This window comes from Suncus etruscus, chromosome 17 (assembly GCF_024139225.1).
Source record: "Suncus etruscus isolate mSunEtr1 chromosome 17, mSunEtr1.pri.cur, whole genome shotgun sequence".
NCBI lineage: Eukaryota > Metazoa > Chordata > Mammalia > Eulipotyphla > Soricidae > Suncus > Suncus etruscus.
The window spans coordinates 67,696,527-67,715,800 of record NC_064864.1 but is presented as its reverse complement, the minus strand read 5'-3'; the positions used below and the strand labels follow the sequence as shown (position 1 = coordinate 67,715,800).

The window sequence follows — 19,274 nt, the reverse complement described above, 5'->3', positions numbered from 1 at the left end:
ATTCCATGCCGTGGGTTTCTTTATTATTTTCTTTTAAATTTTTTGGTTTGGGGGGGGGGCACATAGGTGATGCTCAGAGCTTATGCTCTATGCTCCTGGCACTCCTGGCAGTGCTTGGGTACACTATGGGATGCTGGGGATTGAACCTGGATTTGCCACATGCAAAGCAAGTGCCTTTCTGCTATGCTATTGCTCTGGCCCCTATGCCATGTGTTTCTATTTGTTTTGGTTTGGTTTGGGGCAATGCTCAGGGGTTACTCCTGTTTCTGCGCTCAGAAGTCACTCCTGGCAGGCTCTGGGAATTGAACCTGGGTCAGTCACATGCAAGGTAAATGCTGTAAAAAAGGTAAAATCTGCTGTGCAATCTCTCTGGCCTCTATGTTATGTGCAATTTCTCTGGCCTCTATGTTTTGTTTATTTGTTTGTTTGTTTGGACCACACTCAGTGGCACTCAGGAGTTACTCTAGCTCTGCACTCAGAAGTCACTTCTGGCAGGTTCAGGGGACTATATGGGATGCCAAGGACTGAACAAGGATTGGTCACATGCAAGGCAAACGCCCTGCCTGCTGTGCTATGACTCTGACCCCTACACCATGAGTTCCTTAAACTCTCCAAGTCCTTGTTTCTTCTTCTGAGTGGCCCAGCCCAGGACTGCTGCTTCTCAGGACAAAAACTGTCCTCCTGATGCTGGAAGCAAGCACCATCTTTTGAAAGATGCCTGATGATTAGAAATTCCACAGTCATCTTCGAGAAGTAAGATGCAACTGTAACCTCAGTGCAAGCTGGTTTCCTCCCCTAGGGACAGAGCCTGTGTCTGTGACCTGAGCAACAGAAACAAAAACAACCCTTGGATACCACCCTTGCCGGGCTGGGCAGCCACTGCCCCAGGCAGCTGAGCACAGAGCTGGCAAAGCATCTGCCACAGGCAAATTGGCAAAGATTTCTCCTGCCAGCGCCCAGGTGCTAGCCTGCCCCAACTTTTCCTTTCCTATGAAGAAAGCACCAGGACGCAGGAAACATGCAAACAACCCACAGTGACCCTGACCTCCATCACCACTGCAGCTGCAAGACAAGGGCCCAACAACTAGGATATTTTCATCTAACCAGACTCAGGGTTGTTTTCGGGGAACAATATGGCTAAAGAAATTTATAAAAACAAATAAAAATGTAACTGTAGGGCCGGAACCATAGCATGGTGGGGAGGATGTTTGCCTTGCATGTGGCCAACCCAGGTTTAATCCCTGGCATTACATAGGGTCCCTCAGTGCTGCCAGGGGTGATTTCTGAGTAGAGAGCCAAGTATAACACCTGTGCACCACTAGGTGTGGCCCAAAAACCAAGTAAGCAAGAAAGACAGATGAAAGAAAAGAAGAAGAAGAAGAAGAAGAAGAAGAAGAAGAAGAAGAAGAAGAAGAAGAAGAAGAAGAAGAAGAAGAAGAAGAAGAAGAAGAAGAAGAAGAAGAAAGAGAGAGAGAAAGAGAGAGAAAGAAAGAGAGAGAGAAAGAAAGAAAGAAAGAAAGAAAGAAAGAAAGAAAGAAAGAAAGAAAGAAAGAAAGAAGAAAGAAAGAAAGAAAGAAAGAAAGAAAGAAAGAAAGAAAGAAAGAAAGAAAGAAAGAAAGAAAGAAAGAAAGAAAGAAAGAAAGAAAGAAAGAAAGAAAGAAAGAAAGAAAGAAAGAAAGAAAGAAAGAAAGAAAGAAAGAAAAGAAAGAAAAGAAAGACAAGTGCTCTCCACCTCATTTGTTCCACACAGGGTCTGCTGGGATTCCCAAGTGGCCATAAAAATATGAGCAGAGGGGCGAGAGCGATAGCACAGCGGTAGAATGTTTGCCTTGCATGTGGCTGACCCAGGACAGACCTGGGTTCGATCCCAGGTGTCCCATATGGCCCCTCAAAGCCAGGAGCTATTTCTGAGTGCATAGCCAAGAGTTACCCCTGAGCCTAACCAGGTGTGGCCCCAAAACCAAAAAACAAAAAAGAAAAGAAATGAGCAGAGTTACTGGGACCCTTGTCATTTAGAACACATGACACGGCCCTGCTCCTCTGCAAGAGGATCTGAGTTTTGTTAAGAAAAAAATACTTCGAGTCAAGCAGGAGGAGGTTTGGCAGGCCCACGCCATGCCGGAGGCCTGCTTGGCCAGGCCTAGGTGGGGTGCGGGATTTGGATAACCCCAGCACCCCTCTGCCGCCTTGCTCCAGATCTCCAGGGCTTCCCCGGGCCACACCCCTGGGCAAGCCGGTGAGTTGGGTCCCTTGGTGGAGCTTGAAGGACCGTAGGCCTTCCCCCACTATCCATGCGGCTCCTTAGGGAGGGTCTGGGTGGGGCTCTGAACTTCTGTTCTCCCAGCTTCTTGAAGGATCTCTCCTTCCTGGGAGCCGGGAGTCTAGCAGGAGGAGGTTTGGCAGGCCCACGCCATGCCGGAGGCCTGCTTGGCCAGGCCTAGGGGGGGTGCGGGATTTGGGTAACCCCAGCACCCCTCTGCCGCCTTGCTCCAGATCTCCAGGGCTTCCCCGGGCCACACCCCTGGGCAAGCCGGTGAGTTGGGTCCCTTGGTGGAGCTTGAAGGACCCTAGGCCTTCCCCCACTATCCATGCGGCTCCTTAGGGAGGGTCTGGGTGGGGCTCTGAACTTCTGTTCTCCCAGCTTCTTGAAGGATCTCTCCTTCCTGGGAGCCGGGAGTCAAGCAGGAGGAGGTTTGGCAGGCCCACGCCATGCCGGAGGCCTGCTTGGCCAGGCCTGGGGGGGGTGCGGCATTTGGGTAACCCCAACACCCCTCTGCCGCCTTGCTCCAGATCTCCAGGGCTTCCCCGGGCCACACCCCTGGGCAAGCCGGTGAGTTGGGTCCCTTGGTGGAGCTTGAAGGACCCTAGGCCTTCCCCCACTATCCATGCGGCTCCTTAGGGAGGGTCTGGGTGGGGCTCTGAACTTCTGTTCTCCCAGCTTCTTGAAGGATCTCTCCTTCCTGGGAGCCGGGAGTCAAGCAGGAGGAGGTTTGGCAGGCCCACGCCATGCCGGAGGCCTGCTTGGCCAGGCCTAGGGGGGGGTGCGGGATTTGGGTAACCCCAACACCCCTCTGCCGCCTTGCTCCAGATCTCCAGGGCTTCCCCGGGCCACACCCCTGGGCAAGCCGGTGAGTTGGGTCCCTTGGTGGAGCTTGAAGGACCGTAGGCCTTCCCCCACTATCCATGCGGCTCCTTAGGGAGGGTCTGGGTGGGGCTCTGAACTTCTGTTCTCCCAGCTTCTTGAAGGATCTCTCCTTCCTGGGAGCCGGGAGTCAAGCAGGAGGAGGTTTGGCAGGCCCACGCCATGCCGGAGGCCTGCTTGGCCAGGCCTAGGTGGGGTGCGGGATTTGGATAACCCCAGCACCCCTCTGCCGCCTTGCTCCAGATCTCCAGGGCTTCCCCGGGCCACACCCCTGGGCAAGCCGGTGAGTTGGGTCCCTTGGTGGAGCTTGAAGGACCCTAGGCCTTCCCCCACTATCCATGCGGCTCCTTAGGGAGGGTCTGGGTGGGGCTCTGAACTTCTGTTCTCCCAGCTTCTTGAAGGATCTCTCCTTCCTGGGAGCCGGGAGTCAAGCAGGAGGAGGTTTGGCAGGCCGGCGCCATGCCGGAGGCCTGCTTGGCCAGGCCTAGGGGGGGTGCGGGATTTGGGTAACCCCAGCACCCCTCTGCCGCCTTGCTCCAGATCTCCAGGGCTTCCCCGGGCCACACCCCTGGGCAAGCCGGTGAGTTGGGTCCCTTGGTGGAGCTTGAAGGACCCTAGGCCTTCCCCCACTATCCATGCGGCTCCTTAGGGAGGGTCTGGGTGGGGCTCTGAACTTCTGTTCTCCCAGCTTCTTGAAGGATCTCTCCTTCCTGGGAGCCGGGAGTCTAGCAGGAGGAGGTTTGGCAGGCCCACGCCATGCCGGAGGCCTGCTTGGCCAGGCCTAGGGGGGGTGCGGGATTTGGGTAACCCCAGCACCCCTCTGCCGCCTTGCTCCAGATCTCTAGGGCTTCCCCGGGCCACACCCCTGGGCAAGCCGGTGAGTTGGGTCCCTTGGTGGAGCTTGAAGGACCCTAGGCCTTCCCCCACTATCCATGCGGCTCCTTAGGGAGGGTCTGGGTGGGGCTCTGAACTTCTGTTCTCCCAGCTTCTTGAAGGATCTCTCCTTCCTGGGAGCCGGGAGTCAAGCAGGAGGAGGTTTGGCAGGCCCACGCCATGCCGGAGGCCTGCTTGGCCAGGCCTGGGGGGGGTGCGGCATTTGGGTAACCCCAACACCCCTCTGCCGCCTTGCTCCAGATCTCCAGGGCTTCCCCGGGCCACACCCCTGGGCAAGCCGGTGAGTTGGGTCCCTTGGTGGAGCTTGAAGGACCCTAGGCCTTCCCCCACTATCCATGCGGCTCCTTAGGGAGGGTCTGGGTGGGGCTCTGAACTTCTGTTCTCCCAGCTTCTTGAAGGATCTCTCCTTCCTGGGAGCTGGGAGTCAAGCAGGAGGAGGTTTGGCAGGCCCACGCCATGCCGGAGGCCTGCTTGGCCAGGCCTAGGGGGGGGTGCGGGATTTGGGTAACCCCAGCACCCCTCTGCCGCCTTGCTCCAGATCTCCAGGGCTTCCCCGGGCCACACCCCTGGGCAAGCCGGTGAGTTGGGTCCCTTGGTGGAGCTTGAAGGACCGTAGGCCTTCCCCCACTATCCATGCGGCTCCTTAGGGAGGGTCTGGGTGGGGCTCTGAACTTCTGTTCTCCCAGCTTCTTGAAGGATCTCTCCTTCCTGGGAGCCGGGAGTCAAGCAGGAGGAGGTTTGGCAGGCCCACGCCATGCCGGAGGCCTGCTTGGCCAGGCCTAGGTGGGGTGCGGGATTTGGATAACCCCAGCACCCCTCTGCCGCCTTGCTCCAGATCTCCAGGGCTTCCCCGGGCCACACCCCTGGGCAAGCCGGTGAGTTGGGTCCCTTGGTGGAGCTTGAAGGACCCTAGGCCTTCCCCCACTATCCATGCGGCTCCTTAGGGAGGGTCTGGGTGGGGCTCTGAACTTCTGTTCTCCCAGCTTCTTGAAGGATCTCTCCTTCCTGGGAGCCGGGAGTCAAGCAGGAGGAGGTTTGGCAGGCCCACGCCATGCCGGAGGCCTGCTTGGCCAGGCCTAGGGGGGGTGCGGGATTTGGGTAACCCCAGCACCCCTCTGCCGCCTTGCTCCAGATCTCCAGGGCTTCCCCGGGCCACACCCCTGGGCAAGCCGGTGAGTTGGGTCCCTTGGTGGAGCTTGAAGGACCCTAGACCTTCCCCCACTATCCATGCGGCTCCTTAGGGAGGGTCTGGGTGGGGCTCTGAACTTCTGTTCTCCCAGCTTCTTGAAGGATCTCTCCTTCCTGGGAGCCGGGAGTCTAGCAGGAGGAGGTTTGGCTGGCACTGGTAATCTCTGTCCAGTCTACATTTTCAGAATCGCACAAGAAACATTAATAGTACTCTCACAAGAAACATTAATAGCACTCACTATCATTGAATTATGTTTTTATGTATGCAGAATGTCCATTTTGTACTCTGCCCTTTTGCATACCCCTTCATAAGTTCATATTTCTCTTTAACTTCTTTAACTCCTATCATCATTACTCCTTTTTTACCCTTTCTAACTTAAGTACTCTTGAGTCCTAATTCACAGACCAAAGTGGTGCCCTAGAGTTAACACCCACACAACTATTTTAAAAGGCATAAAAAGGACACATATCTTTTCAACATTTTATGGGTGTTTTCTTTGACGGCTATAACTTTTGCTAAATACTTTCTTATACAGTGATGATCCCCCCCCCATTTTTTTTTATCTTCTCTTTGTGAACTGCTCAATATGGAATTTGGTGTGAAAGAATCCCTCAGTTTAATACTTATGTTTGAACCAAGTCATGGGTCTTGTTGGAAATGTTCTTATGCCCCCATATATCTGATAACACCACGTGGCTTTATATCTTATTTGCGTAGGCACACTGACATGGGAAAATACTATACATACCAATAAGTTCTTATCTAATAGAAATGGGAACACACAAATCTTGTAGTACAATGAGACCTTACACCCTGAACATTGACATAAAGACCTGGCACAGGCCTCAGAAGAATGGGCATTCTCCATTTACCCCTTCATCTACAGAAGACATTTACAAAACATCCAAGGTTGTATATAACATCACCCGGAGGCATTCCTGTACCAGGGACGACCCTACAGCTGCTCTGACATCGATCTACTCAAAAGAGACATCCCTTAACACTGAGAAGACAACAAGAACAATGACCTGTTTACTGGACAGGGCTTGCTGTATTGCCCCTTTATGGTGAGGTTTGTCTATAACATCACCTGGAAGCAATCCTCTACCACGGAAGACCCTACCACTGCTCAGACATCGTCCTGCTCAAAAGAGACTTCCCTTAACACTGAGAAGACTTAACAACAAGAACAACCTGCTTATAGGACAGGGCTTCCTGCATTCCCCTTTCATGGTGAGGTGAAACGAGAAGGCACTCCTCATCACGACTTCAATGTAGGACATGCAGATTCCAGAATCTTTAATACAGAAACATGAGACCAACAACAGAGACTGTGTGATAAGTGTGTTGGCGCTACGGACAATGTCTTGGAGCGAACGATAACTTTCCTGAGGCCTAGAGCTGGTCTTATGCCAGGAAACTTCAGGGGTAGGATCTCTTTGTATTTAGGCCAAGGCTATTCCTTTCCATGCCTCTCATATTTTGGTGGGCCTATGCAAACAACAATTGCCACTCTAACACCGTTTTTACTGTGCTCCTTTGACTCTAATCCTTAAAACACACCCACTTAAAATTTGAGGTTAACTTAAGCTAATATGCATGTACATGGAAATGTAAAAAACACTATGCCTCTAATGTTTAAGGAGTTACGTAAGTTTGATGGCTTTAGATTGCCTTGTGTGCTGTTAAGAAATATTATAATGTGCTACAATCTGGGGACTTGAGGGAAAAAGTAATTGCACATGGATTCTGTTTTATTTATCTTAACTTTCTTTGGTGAAAATTCAAAGTTAAGATATCAGCAAGGGGACTTCTTCTGATAATTATGTTATGGGTGATTGTCCTTCCACTGTAACTTTACCTTATCCTCTTTCTTTGCATCTTTTGTTCTCATAATTCATAATAAAAAATTATAAAAAAAAAAAAAAAAAAAAAAAAAAAAAAAAAAAAAAAGAAAAAAATACTTCATGATTTTTCTATGTGTAGTCAAGGGCTCCAAAACTGTTCTATGACAGGGGCATTATTGTTTTTACTCATACTCTTCAGCTACGGATAAGTAATATGTATCTATCTATATTCGAGGGGGAATGGTTTGAGGCCTCATGTGGCAGTGCTCAGGGCGTACTCGTGGCTCTGTGCTCAGACATCCCTTCTGTGGGTACTCAGGGGACCTGATGTGGTGCAGCTGGGGATTAAATGGGGGGGGGTGTTTTCTTCAAGGCAAGTGCCTACACCCCTTACACTTTCTTTCCAGTCCAGGAGTATTATTTTAAAACTTCTAGGAACCTCCCAAAACACGAGTTTGGGAGATGGGGTTTGTTCCCAAGGTGAGTTCAATGGAAGTTGTACTGATAGTCAGTTGGCCATGTACAATGCCTCTAAGGACACTCACTTTGGGTCGAGTGCATGACCAACTCATTTTGTTTTCATTTTGTTTGTATTTCTTTGGCCACACCCAAGGTTACTCCTGGCTCTGCACCAATGCTCAGAGGATGATATAGGATGCTGGCAATCGAACCTGGATCAGCAGCATTCAAGACAAATGCCCTCACTGCTGTGCTATCACTCTGCCTGACACACACAAACTTTATTTCTTTACAAACTATTGCTTCCTTCCATGAAATACTATAACCTGCTTTCAGGGCCAGGGATGTGGCTCAGGAAAGAGTTCATGCCAAGCATACAGAGGACCTGGTTTTGATCCCCAGCACTGCAAAAACAAACACACAAAAATAACCCACTACTTACAAAAAAAAAAAAAAAAAAAAGATACCAATAAACCCTCAGATCTAGCCGTCTGCTTATGCAGAAACTTCAGTGACCACTTCCGCCCACACCCGACCTTTTTTTTTTTAATTTTATTTGAGGCACCGTGACTTATAATACTCTTAATGACAGGGTTCAACACTCTCGCCCTGCCAGACTCCCTCCAGCCCTCTTCTCTTCTCCTGCCCAGACTCTCTGATTCAGTCCCACTTTGGTACTTTGGGGCTCTCCCTGAGACTCTCCAGGGACCCATCCAGGCAAGGATCAGGGCATCAGAGAAGGGGGGTGGTGCCGGCAGGTAGGTGCTCACCTGGTGGTCGATTTTGATGAGTGCAATGTCTGCTTTCTCATCCACGTCCTTGATCTTGGCTTCATAGGTGGCCCCGTTCTTTAGCTCTACCTTGACCCGGTGCTTGTTGGTCACCACGTGAGCATTGGTCACAATCAGCCCATCTTCTGAAACGATGAACCCAGACCCGCTGGCCACTGGCACTTCCCTCTTGGAAAATGGAAGCCTGGAGCCCAGAGAGAGAGCAAAGTGGGTGGGGGTGCCCATCTTGGCATGAGTTGGTTCAACTCCTAGTACCACACGGAGTTCCCGAGCCCCACTAGGAGGGATTCTTGACTGTTGAGACAGGAGAAAGCCCTGAGCACTCTTGGTGCAGTATAGAAGGAAGGAAGGAAGGAAGGAAGGAAGGAAGGAAGGAAGGAAGGAAGGAAGGAAGGAAGGAAGGAAGGAAGGAAGGAAGGAAGGAAGGAAGGAAGGAAGGAAGGAAGGAAGGAAAGAAGGGAGGGAGGGAGGGAGGGAGGGAGGGAAAGAAGGAAGAAAGGGAGGGAGGGAGGGAGGGAAAGAGGGACGAAGGGAGGGAGGGAAAGAGGGAAAGAAGGGAGGGAAAGAGGGAAAGAAGGAAGGAAGGGAGAGAGGGAGGGAAAGAAGGAAGAAAGGGAGGGAAGGAGGGAGGGGAGGAGGGAAGAAAGGAAGGGAGGGAGGGAAGGAAGAAAGGAAGGAAGGAAGAAAGGGAGGGAGGGAGGGAAGGAAGGAAGGGATGGAAGAGGAAAAAAGAGAAGAGAAAGTGAGAAAAAGGAAGAAGGAAGAGAAGGGAAAGGAAAAGGGAGAGGAAGGAAAGGGAGGAGTAGGAAAGGGAAAAAAAAGGGAGAGGAAAGGAAGGGAGGGGCAGGGAAGGGAAGGGAAAGAAGAAAAAGGTAAAGGAAGGAGGGAGTGGGACATGCTTTACTTTCGGAATAGCTCGATGTGCACCACGGCAGGGGCAATCTTCTCCACCACATCGGCGATGAAGTTGTATTTGTAGCGCAGACTGTTGGGGTCTTCCTGACCTGAGAACAAAGTACACAATGTTGAGATGCTGGGGGGAAGCAGAAGATACTGGAGAATACTAGAGGATACTGGAGTGGGACCCAGCAATTCCTAGAACTCATAGGCTGAGCCACTACCCTGACCACACTCACACCCCAGGCCCCTTTCACTGGGAAACCTGATCCAATACTCAGGAGCATTACTACAGGGCCTATAGACATTCAGTCTGATGAATGAGACTGTGCAGGTAAAGCCTACAATGTGTAAAGAGCAGCTTTCTATACAAATAATACCTTCCAAAGGCAGAGAAGTAACCAGAAGGACAAGTGTGCACGCTTTGATTTGAGTCCCTATACACACCATCCTCTGATCACTACTGGATGTAGCCCCTGAGCACTGCCAAGCATGGTCTCCAAGCAACAAGAGGAAGATGATTTGCAAATGCTCATTCAAAAAGCTGGAGATCACCTCGATGATTATGTATCTTTTACAGAAATTCTATAATAGAGAGTTGAGAACTTTCCCACGAGGAGTTTTGGGTCTATGAGACTTTTGAATTCTACCAAACATGCAAGAAAAATAACACCAAAACTTTACCAAGTTTTCTCAAAAATATATTGGGGAGTGCTAGATAGATGGTACAGCGGGGAGGCTGCTTACCTCACATGCAGCTAACCCAAATTTGATCCCTGGTACTTCATATGTTCCCCTGAGCTCACAAAAGTGATCCCTGAGCACAGAGACAGGAGAAATCGCTGAGCACTGCCAGATGTGGCCCCAAATTTTTTTTAAATATAAACAAGGGGATATACTGCCTAGCATTTTATGTCCACAGAATTAAACTAAAATCAAAGTTAGATACATAATATTGTAGGAAAACTAGAGACTCCTTTTCAGTAGGAAGATACATCAAATACCTTTAACATTCTGAGCAAATAAAAGTTAGTGGAGAAACCAAAATGACAGTAAGCTCAAAGATAGCATGGAGTTTATCCAGGGAAGGATAAAGTTGGATTATCATTCTAAATAAAGCTAAAGGGGCCAGAGAGATAGCACAGCGGTAGGGCATTTGCTTTGCATGTGACCGACCCACGACAGACAGTGGTTCGATTCCCACATCCCATATGGTTCCTGAGCCTGCCAGGAGCAATTTCTGAGCACAGAGTTAGGAGTAACTCCTGAGTGCCACTGGGTGTGGACCCCCCCCCCAAATAAAAGCTGGAGAAGAAACAGAGTTGGTCTAACATTCAAAAGCCATGCAAGTCACCACTTCAACATGTAAAAAAAAATAGAGAAAACCCAAATAATCATCTCAATAAATACAAAAGAAGGCTGACAAAACTGAGCACACTTTATGAAAAAGAACTGATAACAAGTTACCTTACTCCAGCCCATTAAGAGCAGAAGAGAACATCCCAACCAAAAAAATAAAAATAGAATAAGTAGAGCCCAAATCAGTATTTCTCAACAGAGTCCTATTTCCACAGGGACGTTACATGCAAATCACAAAAATGGGAGACATGGATAAAACTAGGGGCAAACTGGTAGAAAGGGGATGGGCCGCAGGTAGGAAAAATGTCAGAAGGGAACCATGGTTAGAAGAAGATTGAGAAAGGACCAGAGACAGTGAAGCGAGGAGGATATCTGCCTTACATATGGCTGACCTGGGTCATCCCTGGCATCCCATATGGTCCCCTGATGCCCCAGCCCCTGATGCCAAAAGTGATTCTTGAGTGGAGCCATTAGTAATCCCTGAGCACTGTAGGGTGTGGCTCCAAATCAAAAACAAAAACAAAACGATTGAGAAATGATGTCCAAAACTTCCATTCTGCTTAAGGGTGAAGGGTTGGAAAAGACATGGAAGCCAAGACGATCATTCCGGTCACGTGTTGGTGACATCTGATTCAAGTCTTGGTCAGAATAAATAGGCTAGAAAAACCAATGAAAGCCAGGGGAAACAAAACTGTCTTTATTAGGAGTTGACATAAGGGCCCGTATCAAAATTACTCAGGAATCTGTGCTTCATGTCCTGGAGAATAGAATAGTATGAACAGTGAAATGCATTTCTGTGCTCTAGCAATAAGCAAGTAGAAACTGAAATGAGAAAAATACCAACTAAAGCATCAAAAATATTGGGTACACAGAGGAAATATTTCATACAACATGTCAAGAAAACACACAAAGGTGCTGGAGTGATAGCACAGCAGTTTGCCATGCATGTGGCCAACTCAGAATAGGCTTGGGTTTGATCCCCGCCATCCCATATGGTCCCCCTAGCCTGCCAGGAGCAATTTCTGATTGCTGGGTGTAGCCCAACAATAAAAAAAAAAAAAAAAAAAGAATGTACACAAAAGCTATCAAACAGTCTAAAAAAAACTTTAAAATGTCATCAACAAATTGAGAGATAGACAATATTAGAAGACAACTATTATTCTTGTATAAGAATATACAAAATATAAAAGATTATTATTACTGAATGATCAGTTCTCCCAGAATTGATCTATGCATTCAAGATACTAGTCAGAAGTTTTTCTAACATTTTAGAATTTGATAATCCATAGGGCCAGAAAGATAGCCTAAGTAGTCTTCTCTCTCTTTTTTTTTTTTTTTTTGTTTTGTTTTTGGGTCACACCTGGCAGTACTCAAGGTTCTACGCTCAGAAATCCCTCCTGGCAGTCTCAGGGACCATAAGGGATGCCAGGATTCAAATCACTGTCCTTCTACATGCAAGGCAAATGCCTTACCTCTATGCTATCTTTCCGGCACCCTCTTTTCTCTTAATCAATTTCTAAATTGATATTGGGGTTTGAATCAACCCCAGTTCAATCCCCAGTAAAACATAGTACCGAGCACTGCTAGGTGTGACCCCTCCAAACTTCCACAAAAGAAATGGATAAGCTACATAGAAAGTTTCAGTGGGAAGCAAAGAAATATCTAGACCAGGGGTCTCAAACTCGCAGCCTGCGGGCCATTTGCGGCCCTCCGTACAACATTTTGTGGCCCGCGGCCGGCCTTCAAATATTGCAGTATTCACGATTATTCGCTTACCGAATAATCGCAATAAAAATCGCATTAGTAAGAAAAAAATCGCATTGAACATTCGCATACCCCGAGCAGTTCCATTCAGGGTATGCGAATGTTTAATGCGATTTTTTTCTTACTAATGCGATTTTTTATTGCGAATATTCGGTAAGCGAAATCCCTTATGTGGCCCTGCCTCACTCCGACTTTGCCTCCTGCGGCCCCCAGGTAAATTGAGTTTGAGACCCCTGATCTAGACTATCCAAAAATAATTTCAAATAATTCTAAGGGACTATGTGATTGAACCCGGACCTCCCACATGTAGAGAGAAAATAAATGGCTTCAACCACATGATTTTATTTTCAAGAGAACGATTGTGAAGAATTGAAGTCTAGAATTAGCAGAATGATGGATGAGTCACAAGACGGCACAGGGACAGGCCTTTCCACTTCCCTAATAAATATTTATCATCCCTGAATTTAACATAACAAGGGGCCCATTAAAAGCAGCCAGCATTTCCTATAACTTTATGAGTTTTAAAACTGCCAGGATTCCATCCTAAGATAATAAATGATCTTTCCCCTTTATAAACTACTAGTCAAACTCACAATCCCATGAAATACTGCTTCCTTGGAACTCATTATTCTTGGAGTTTTACAGTAAAATCTTTTGTGTGTGAGGGGGGGAGGGCTGTACATACTCTGCAGTGTTCAGGGCTTACTTCTGGCTCTGCACTCAGGATTTTCTCCTAGCAGTGCTAAGGTTGGGCCCTATGGCATGCTGGGGATTGAATCCAATTGAGTAGTGTGAAAGGTAAGTGCCTTACTTGCTGTACTATCTAAACAGTCCTCCAACAATACTTCTTAACAACAGTCAACAACTTCCTTTTTTTGTTTGTTTTTTTTTGTTTTTGTTTTTGTTTTTGTTTTTGGGCCACACCCATTTTACGCTCAGGGGTTACTCCTGGCTATGCGCTCAGAAATCGCCCCTGGCTTGGGGGGACCATATGGGACACAGGGGGATCCAACCGCGTCCGGTCGCGCTAGTGCTTGCAAGGCAGACACCTTACCTCTAGCGCCACCTTCCCGGCCCCTCAACAACTTCCTTATAGGAAGAAATGTAGTCACATAGTCAATACATTTCAATTATCCAATAATCATTACCAAATAAAATACCAGGTACCTCCATTAAGGAGTGTTTGCTGAACCAAGCCAAGCACTAAATGAAACATTTGATCCCATTGAAGAAAAGCTTTGCCATAGAAATGGAAATGGAAACCCTGAGGCTATGAATCAAAGAAAAAGGCTGTCATTTGGAGTTCTTACCAAGATTGTGCCCTAATTTGGGTCTGTGCTTTCAGTACTTCCGAATGGGCCCCTTTCATCTCAAAGGCCCCAAAAAAGCAAATCAGGATTAGCTGTTAGGTAAGAAAAGTCTTTCCAGGCCAGATGCCAGGGTTCTCTGCCTGGCAGGCTACATTGAATACTCCCAGAAAGCTAAAAGTTTTCTGGGGAACAGCAGATACTTGGGCTTACCTGGGTCCCTGGAGAAGTCACTCTTGGTCCTGCAATCCAGCAGGCCTTGCATTAATTTGGACAATTCCCTCCTTCATCCCTTTGGATTCCCAAAGGTAGAGGAGATTCAAAGCAGATATAATACAAAAGCAGATGTGGGATGAGGGAAATGGGGCATCAGGGTCCAACTCAGTTGAGGGGCTTGAGGGGTGTCACTGCTCCAGTGGCCCACAGTCTGACCCTCTGAGTTGGGCTCTGAGTCCTGAGAATAAAACCCCACCTTGTTTCATTGAGAAAGACATAAGGGTCTCCTTGACTGAACATGTCTCTGTTTTTTTTTTCCCTCTGTGTTGGACATATATTCCTCTCTTTCTCTCTCCTCTTGTCTTTCAAAATAAAAAAAAATTTTTTGAGCCATAGCCAGTAGCTTTCAAGGGTTACTCCTGGCTCTGTGCTCAGGAATCACTCTGGGTAGGCCTGGATGAGATACCAGGGATCAAGCCTGGGTTGGTTGTTTGCAAGGCAAATGACCTCCCTGCTGTGCTATCCCTCTGGCCCCAATTTTCTTTTTTAAAAATTATGTTGAGGACCAGAGAGATAGCACAGTGGTAGGGCATTTGCTTTGCATGCAGCTGATCCAGGATAGATGGTGGTTCAAATCCCGGCATCTCATATGATCCCCTGTGCCTGCCAGAAGAGCGATTTCTGAACTCAAAGCCAGGAGTAACCCCTGAGCATCACCAGGTGTGACTCAAAAACAAAACCAAACAAAACTATCTTGCATCCCAAAAAAAAAACACAAAACAAAGTAAATAAAACACCACAAGATACTATTTTTCCTTCCCAAATGACTGCTATGTTGCCAAGACACATACACAGAGTCAGTTGATAGGACCTTATACATTATATAAGAACATTCTCAGTAAATACTGGTGGTTGACCCTGTCTTGGTCCCAGAAGTACCATGGGGGCCAAGACACCAAGGCGTCCACAAAGCATAACTTGGGGAGTCTTGGCCTGTATCTCTGCACTGGACCCCCTATATTCCCAAATTCAGCTAGATGAATTGGAGTGGATCAATATGGAAAATTAACCAAGGACCAGGTCAGCAGCTCCACCACTACCACTGCACTGTGTGTGGGCCAAGCAAAGTGTTCAGTTGCCAGACAGTTTTGGAAGATTCCTTGGCATCCACTATGTCGGTTGGTGGAGATATCAGACCCCTGCTGTCACGCACCCCACATCATATTGAGGGTATTTGGGAGCCAGAAAAGGGGAGAGTGTGGAGAGCACGTGACATGGTGATATAGATGTCTCAGGTCACTCAGCACATTGTCCTGAGGTGGATGTGATGACGTCCAGGGACACTGCAGCCATTGTCCTGCCTACATACTACCAGCCAGAGGTCGTACAGAGCAGAACTAGAGAAACGAACCTGAAAAATGTTAAATTCTTTCCTTCTTTTTATCCTTCCTTCCCTCCCTCCCTCTTTCCTTCCTTCTTCCCTCTCTTCCTTCCTCCCTCCTTCCTCCCTTTCACCCTCTCTCTCTTCTTCCCTCCCTCCCTCCTTCTCTTCCTTCCTTCCTTGACACATCTGGCTCTGCACTCAAGAATCAGTCATGGCAGTGCTCGAGAGATCCTATGGGACACCAGAGTTGACTTTGTGCAAGGCTAGTACCTTCCTTGCTGTACTATCACTCCAGCCCAAAGTCAATCAGGTTCTATCTCCAGCATCCCATAGGATCCACCGAATCCTGCCAGGAGTGATCCCTTAGCACGGTGTCAGAAGTAAACCCTGAGCACCATAGGGGGTGATCCCAAAGCAAAACTAGCAAACAAAGAAATCAGACATGTCTGTGCTAGGTCAAGCAGATACATCACAGGTCGACCATTCCAAGGACTCCTGGAGCCTTTAGGTGGGTCTTAGCCATGTCTTGAGCACTGGGGAGAGGGATGCCAAATCATGGAGATCTCAGTGCTGCCAAGCAACTCACTGGGCCCTCTGGAGGCTGAGTGTTCTTCCCTCTGCTTCTTTCCCCAGCAATCCCCCTACCACCTCTGCCCAGCCCCCTGCTGCCCTTCAGTGCTGGTAAAAGGCCTCCCATCTCCTGTCCAAGAACTCAAGGCCAAGCCTGGGATCCTCCACTCAATCCTCACCGCCAGCAAGAACAATAGGGCTTCCAGCTGCCCCTCGGAGCAGATAACTCGAGCTCATTTGGCAAACAGGACATAGTGTATTCGGGGAAAGAGCTATGAATCCGCCTTTATTCTCGGGGTACGGCTTGTTCCCAAAATTCAAATCAGGTACAAGAGCGGAACTGGTCGGGGCACTGGCAGCTGAACTCAATCCTCGTTCCGGAAGATCTGCAGGGCCCAGGGCAAAATAAAGATGTGGGTTCTGGTTCCCAAGTGACTAAGAATTCAAGGCTAGGGACCAGAGAGATGGTACAGTGGGTAGGTGCATGCCTGGCATGGGGCTGTTCCAAGGAGTTGGGGGGACCAGGGCTACTCTCTTGTCTTTCCATGCTGCGAGGATCATGTCTACTGTGGATGGGAGGTGGCTGGAAGGCCCATGGGGCTCAGGTTGGTACTCTGACGTGAGGGTGTCATGACAACACCCATAGAATGACACGTATGAGTGGTGCTGACCATTCACCAGTCCCACCGCTGACTATTCTGGGTCACTCATTCCCCTCGACCCAATTAAAGGGGACAAGGAGGTAATTAGGAAATAACTATAAAGAAGTTTTTGCAAATGAAGTTTTCATCAACTGGACTATGTTTAAAACTATGGAAACTAATTGACCTCAAAGCAGCCCAGATCCAAAGAAATTATATCCCAGGTGTCTCAACTGGGGGGGGGGGGGGGAGGGGAGCAGTGGAGTCTGTCTATGGGATCCTGCATGCACCACAACACCTGTCTCAACCAAGGGGGGAATGAGTTCTCACCATCTATTCTCCTCATACATCCCAAGAACCCCTAAACCAAAGGTATCCACACTTCAAGGGACCCAGCCCTGTACACAGTGAGGCCTGCCTCCATCTCAGCCCCAAGACTCAGCCAGGGCCACCCCCACCAAGGAGATGTGCAAGGGAGACTCTCAGGGCTGGGGCTGGGACACCCCATCAGGCAGGAAGAACCTAACTCTGGCCTTCAGTAGCCCCATGATGGGACAGAACTCACATCTACGACAGGCCCAGGAACTGACATGGACCAGGCCAGGGAGATCCTCTCTATGGGATAGAGTTCACCAGCTCTGAAGGCACTCTGACTCAGTGGGTTGAAATGCCCAGAACAAGGACAGGAACATTGAGAAAGCGGCAGACCAGAAATGACCCAGAAGACCAAGAGCCTGCCCTGGGCTGGGCCCTGCCAGCCTTCAATTATAGACCCGGGCTCCCCCATGGTCAAAGACCCATCGAAGTGTGCAGAGGAAGCATGGCAGCTGGTCCTCCTCTTCCCTTGCACAGGCCTGGGGGGGGGGGGAGAGCACACTTGAAGAAACTCTAAGTGGGATGCAAGAAGAGACAAAGAATTGGGGCTCCCCACCCTAACCTGGCCAGGCCTTCGGTCTCCTCCCAGGCTAGGAGAGAAATCAGCTGGACTGGCTCCCTTGTGGGTAATGATTCTTGAGGTGCCTAGAGGCTCTGTGGCCACCAACTCCATTACAATGGGGAAAATCAAAAGCATCACCAAGGAAGGCAGGGGAAAACACATGAACTGGCTGCTGACTTGCTTTCCATGGGAGTGACTGGGCTCCCTCTGTCCCTCTCCGTGACATTCAGCCAGAGTTGCCAGTGAGAGCTGCAACCCATGCCCAGCCCAGGCCGAGCCCTCCACACTTAGCAAGGCTGCTGAGGTCGGTGCATCCCAGGGCACAGGGCTGCATTCTGAGCTCTCTGAAGCCTGCAAAGAAAATGCACAGGAAGGCCAAAGGCCCCCGGGCTGTGGCCAGGGCAGCCTGCTAAGTCCTAAAATAAACTTGAAAATCTTGCACATCATCCAGGCACCATCCTCCAAAGCCAAGAGCACACAGGACAGAAAAGCTATCATGGCTGGCAGCCAAGCCTCTCAAATGAACTGAACTGACAGCAACTGTGATGGGTTTTTCTCATTCTTTAAAGGTTAAATGGCGATTCTGATTAAATGGTGGCTTCCACACTGTCTTTTTGGAGAGAGAGAGAGAGAAAGAGAGAGAGAGAGAAAGAGAGTGAGAGAGAGAGAGAGAGAGAGAAAGAGAGAGAGAGAGAGAGAGATTGCCCAAGACCCCATGGTGGGGAGAGAGAGATTACCCAGGACCCCATGGTGGGAAGAGAGAGATTACCCAGGACCCCATGGGGCCCACTGCTGTCCTTGTAATGAGCACAGAGGTGGAGGATACAAGGCCTAGGTTCCTTTCTATCCTGACTGCACTCCCCCTTCTCTCTAAGTCCAGGTGATAAAGACTCACCTAGCTAAGCCCTCAGCTCACAAATACACCTTAGATCCTGAGGCTCCAAGTGCACAAACCTTTGCAAGTTCTGAGGAAAGCACAGGGCAGGGCTTTGAAGAAGCGAGACCAGATGCCTTCAGCCCCCAAGTCTGAGAACTTGCTGCCAGCTTTAGGAAGGTGAGGGCTACCTGGCCAGTGGGCTGAGTGCCCCAACCAAGGCTCACATAGTCACCCACATAGCCCTATTCTGCAGTTTGGACATTGCAGTGAGTTTCTTCCAAAACCAGGTGGTTCGTCAGAATATTCCATCTTTGTGCTTGCTTCGGCAGCACATATACTAAAATTGGAATGATACAGAGAAGATTAACATGGCCCCTGCGCAAGAATATTCCATCTTTGACACCGAGGAGAGACCTGAGTTCAGCCCTTCCTTGCCTTTCCCAGCTTGCCCTGAGCTATTTGACACTGTCTTGGGAAAGTTTCCCACTCATCTGGCTGCGTTCTTTGTCTGAAGCCTCCAGAATGCCCAGCCAGATGGGCTTATCATTATCTTTGAGGAATGGGCTGCCAGCTAGGTTCACAGAACAGCCCGAACTTCCCCTCTGATAAGCAGCCAGCTCTGGCCTTGACCTTCCCTGATTTCTCTGCTGCTCCTCTTTCTGCTGTGATAGCTCCCAATGTTGTGTCTGGCAACACAGGGGCTGTCCAGGACCATAGATTCCACCTGTGGCCAGTGATAGGTGGGGACTTTAGGATCATTCAGGGCCTGGAAGATGATGGTTCAGTGTGTTACAAAGTTGGACCGCATTCTCAGCTGACACCAGGTGGCAGAGGGTGGTCCTGAACCTGGGGGAAGAGGGAATGGAAGACAGAGGAGGTGACATCACCAGGTCTAGATCTGGAAAGAAATTTGCTTTTCCCAGAAGCCCCCGGGCCTGATCGTAGGTAACACTGTTCCTGTGTCAGATGGAACAGAGTATGGGGGACCCAGAGAACCTTG

General features: G+C 49.1%; 1 protein-coding gene and 1 non-coding gene across 2 annotated transcripts in view; one reads left to right on the top strand and one right to left on the bottom strand.

Moving 5' to 3' along the window:
• The window catches only part of HTRA1 (HtrA serine peptidase 1), a 51,993-nt gene that overhangs the window by 19,890 nt on the left and 12,829 nt on the right, over positions 1-19,274 (bottom strand). The window contains exons 2-3 of the mRNA XM_049790447.1: positions 9,227-9,326; positions 8,302-8,506 (exon numbers count right to left, since the gene is read on the bottom strand). Coding sequence (XP_049646404.1) covers positions 8,302-8,506; positions 9,227-9,326 — 305 coding nt within the window. The remainder of the gene's footprint in view (positions 1-8,301; positions 8,507-9,226; positions 9,327-19,274) is intronic.
• LOC125995459 (U6 spliceosomal RNA) lies at positions 18,588-18,696 on the top strand. Its single transcript, XR_007490983.1, has one exon. It is a non-coding gene; the product is annotated as a U6 spliceosomal RNA (small nuclear RNA).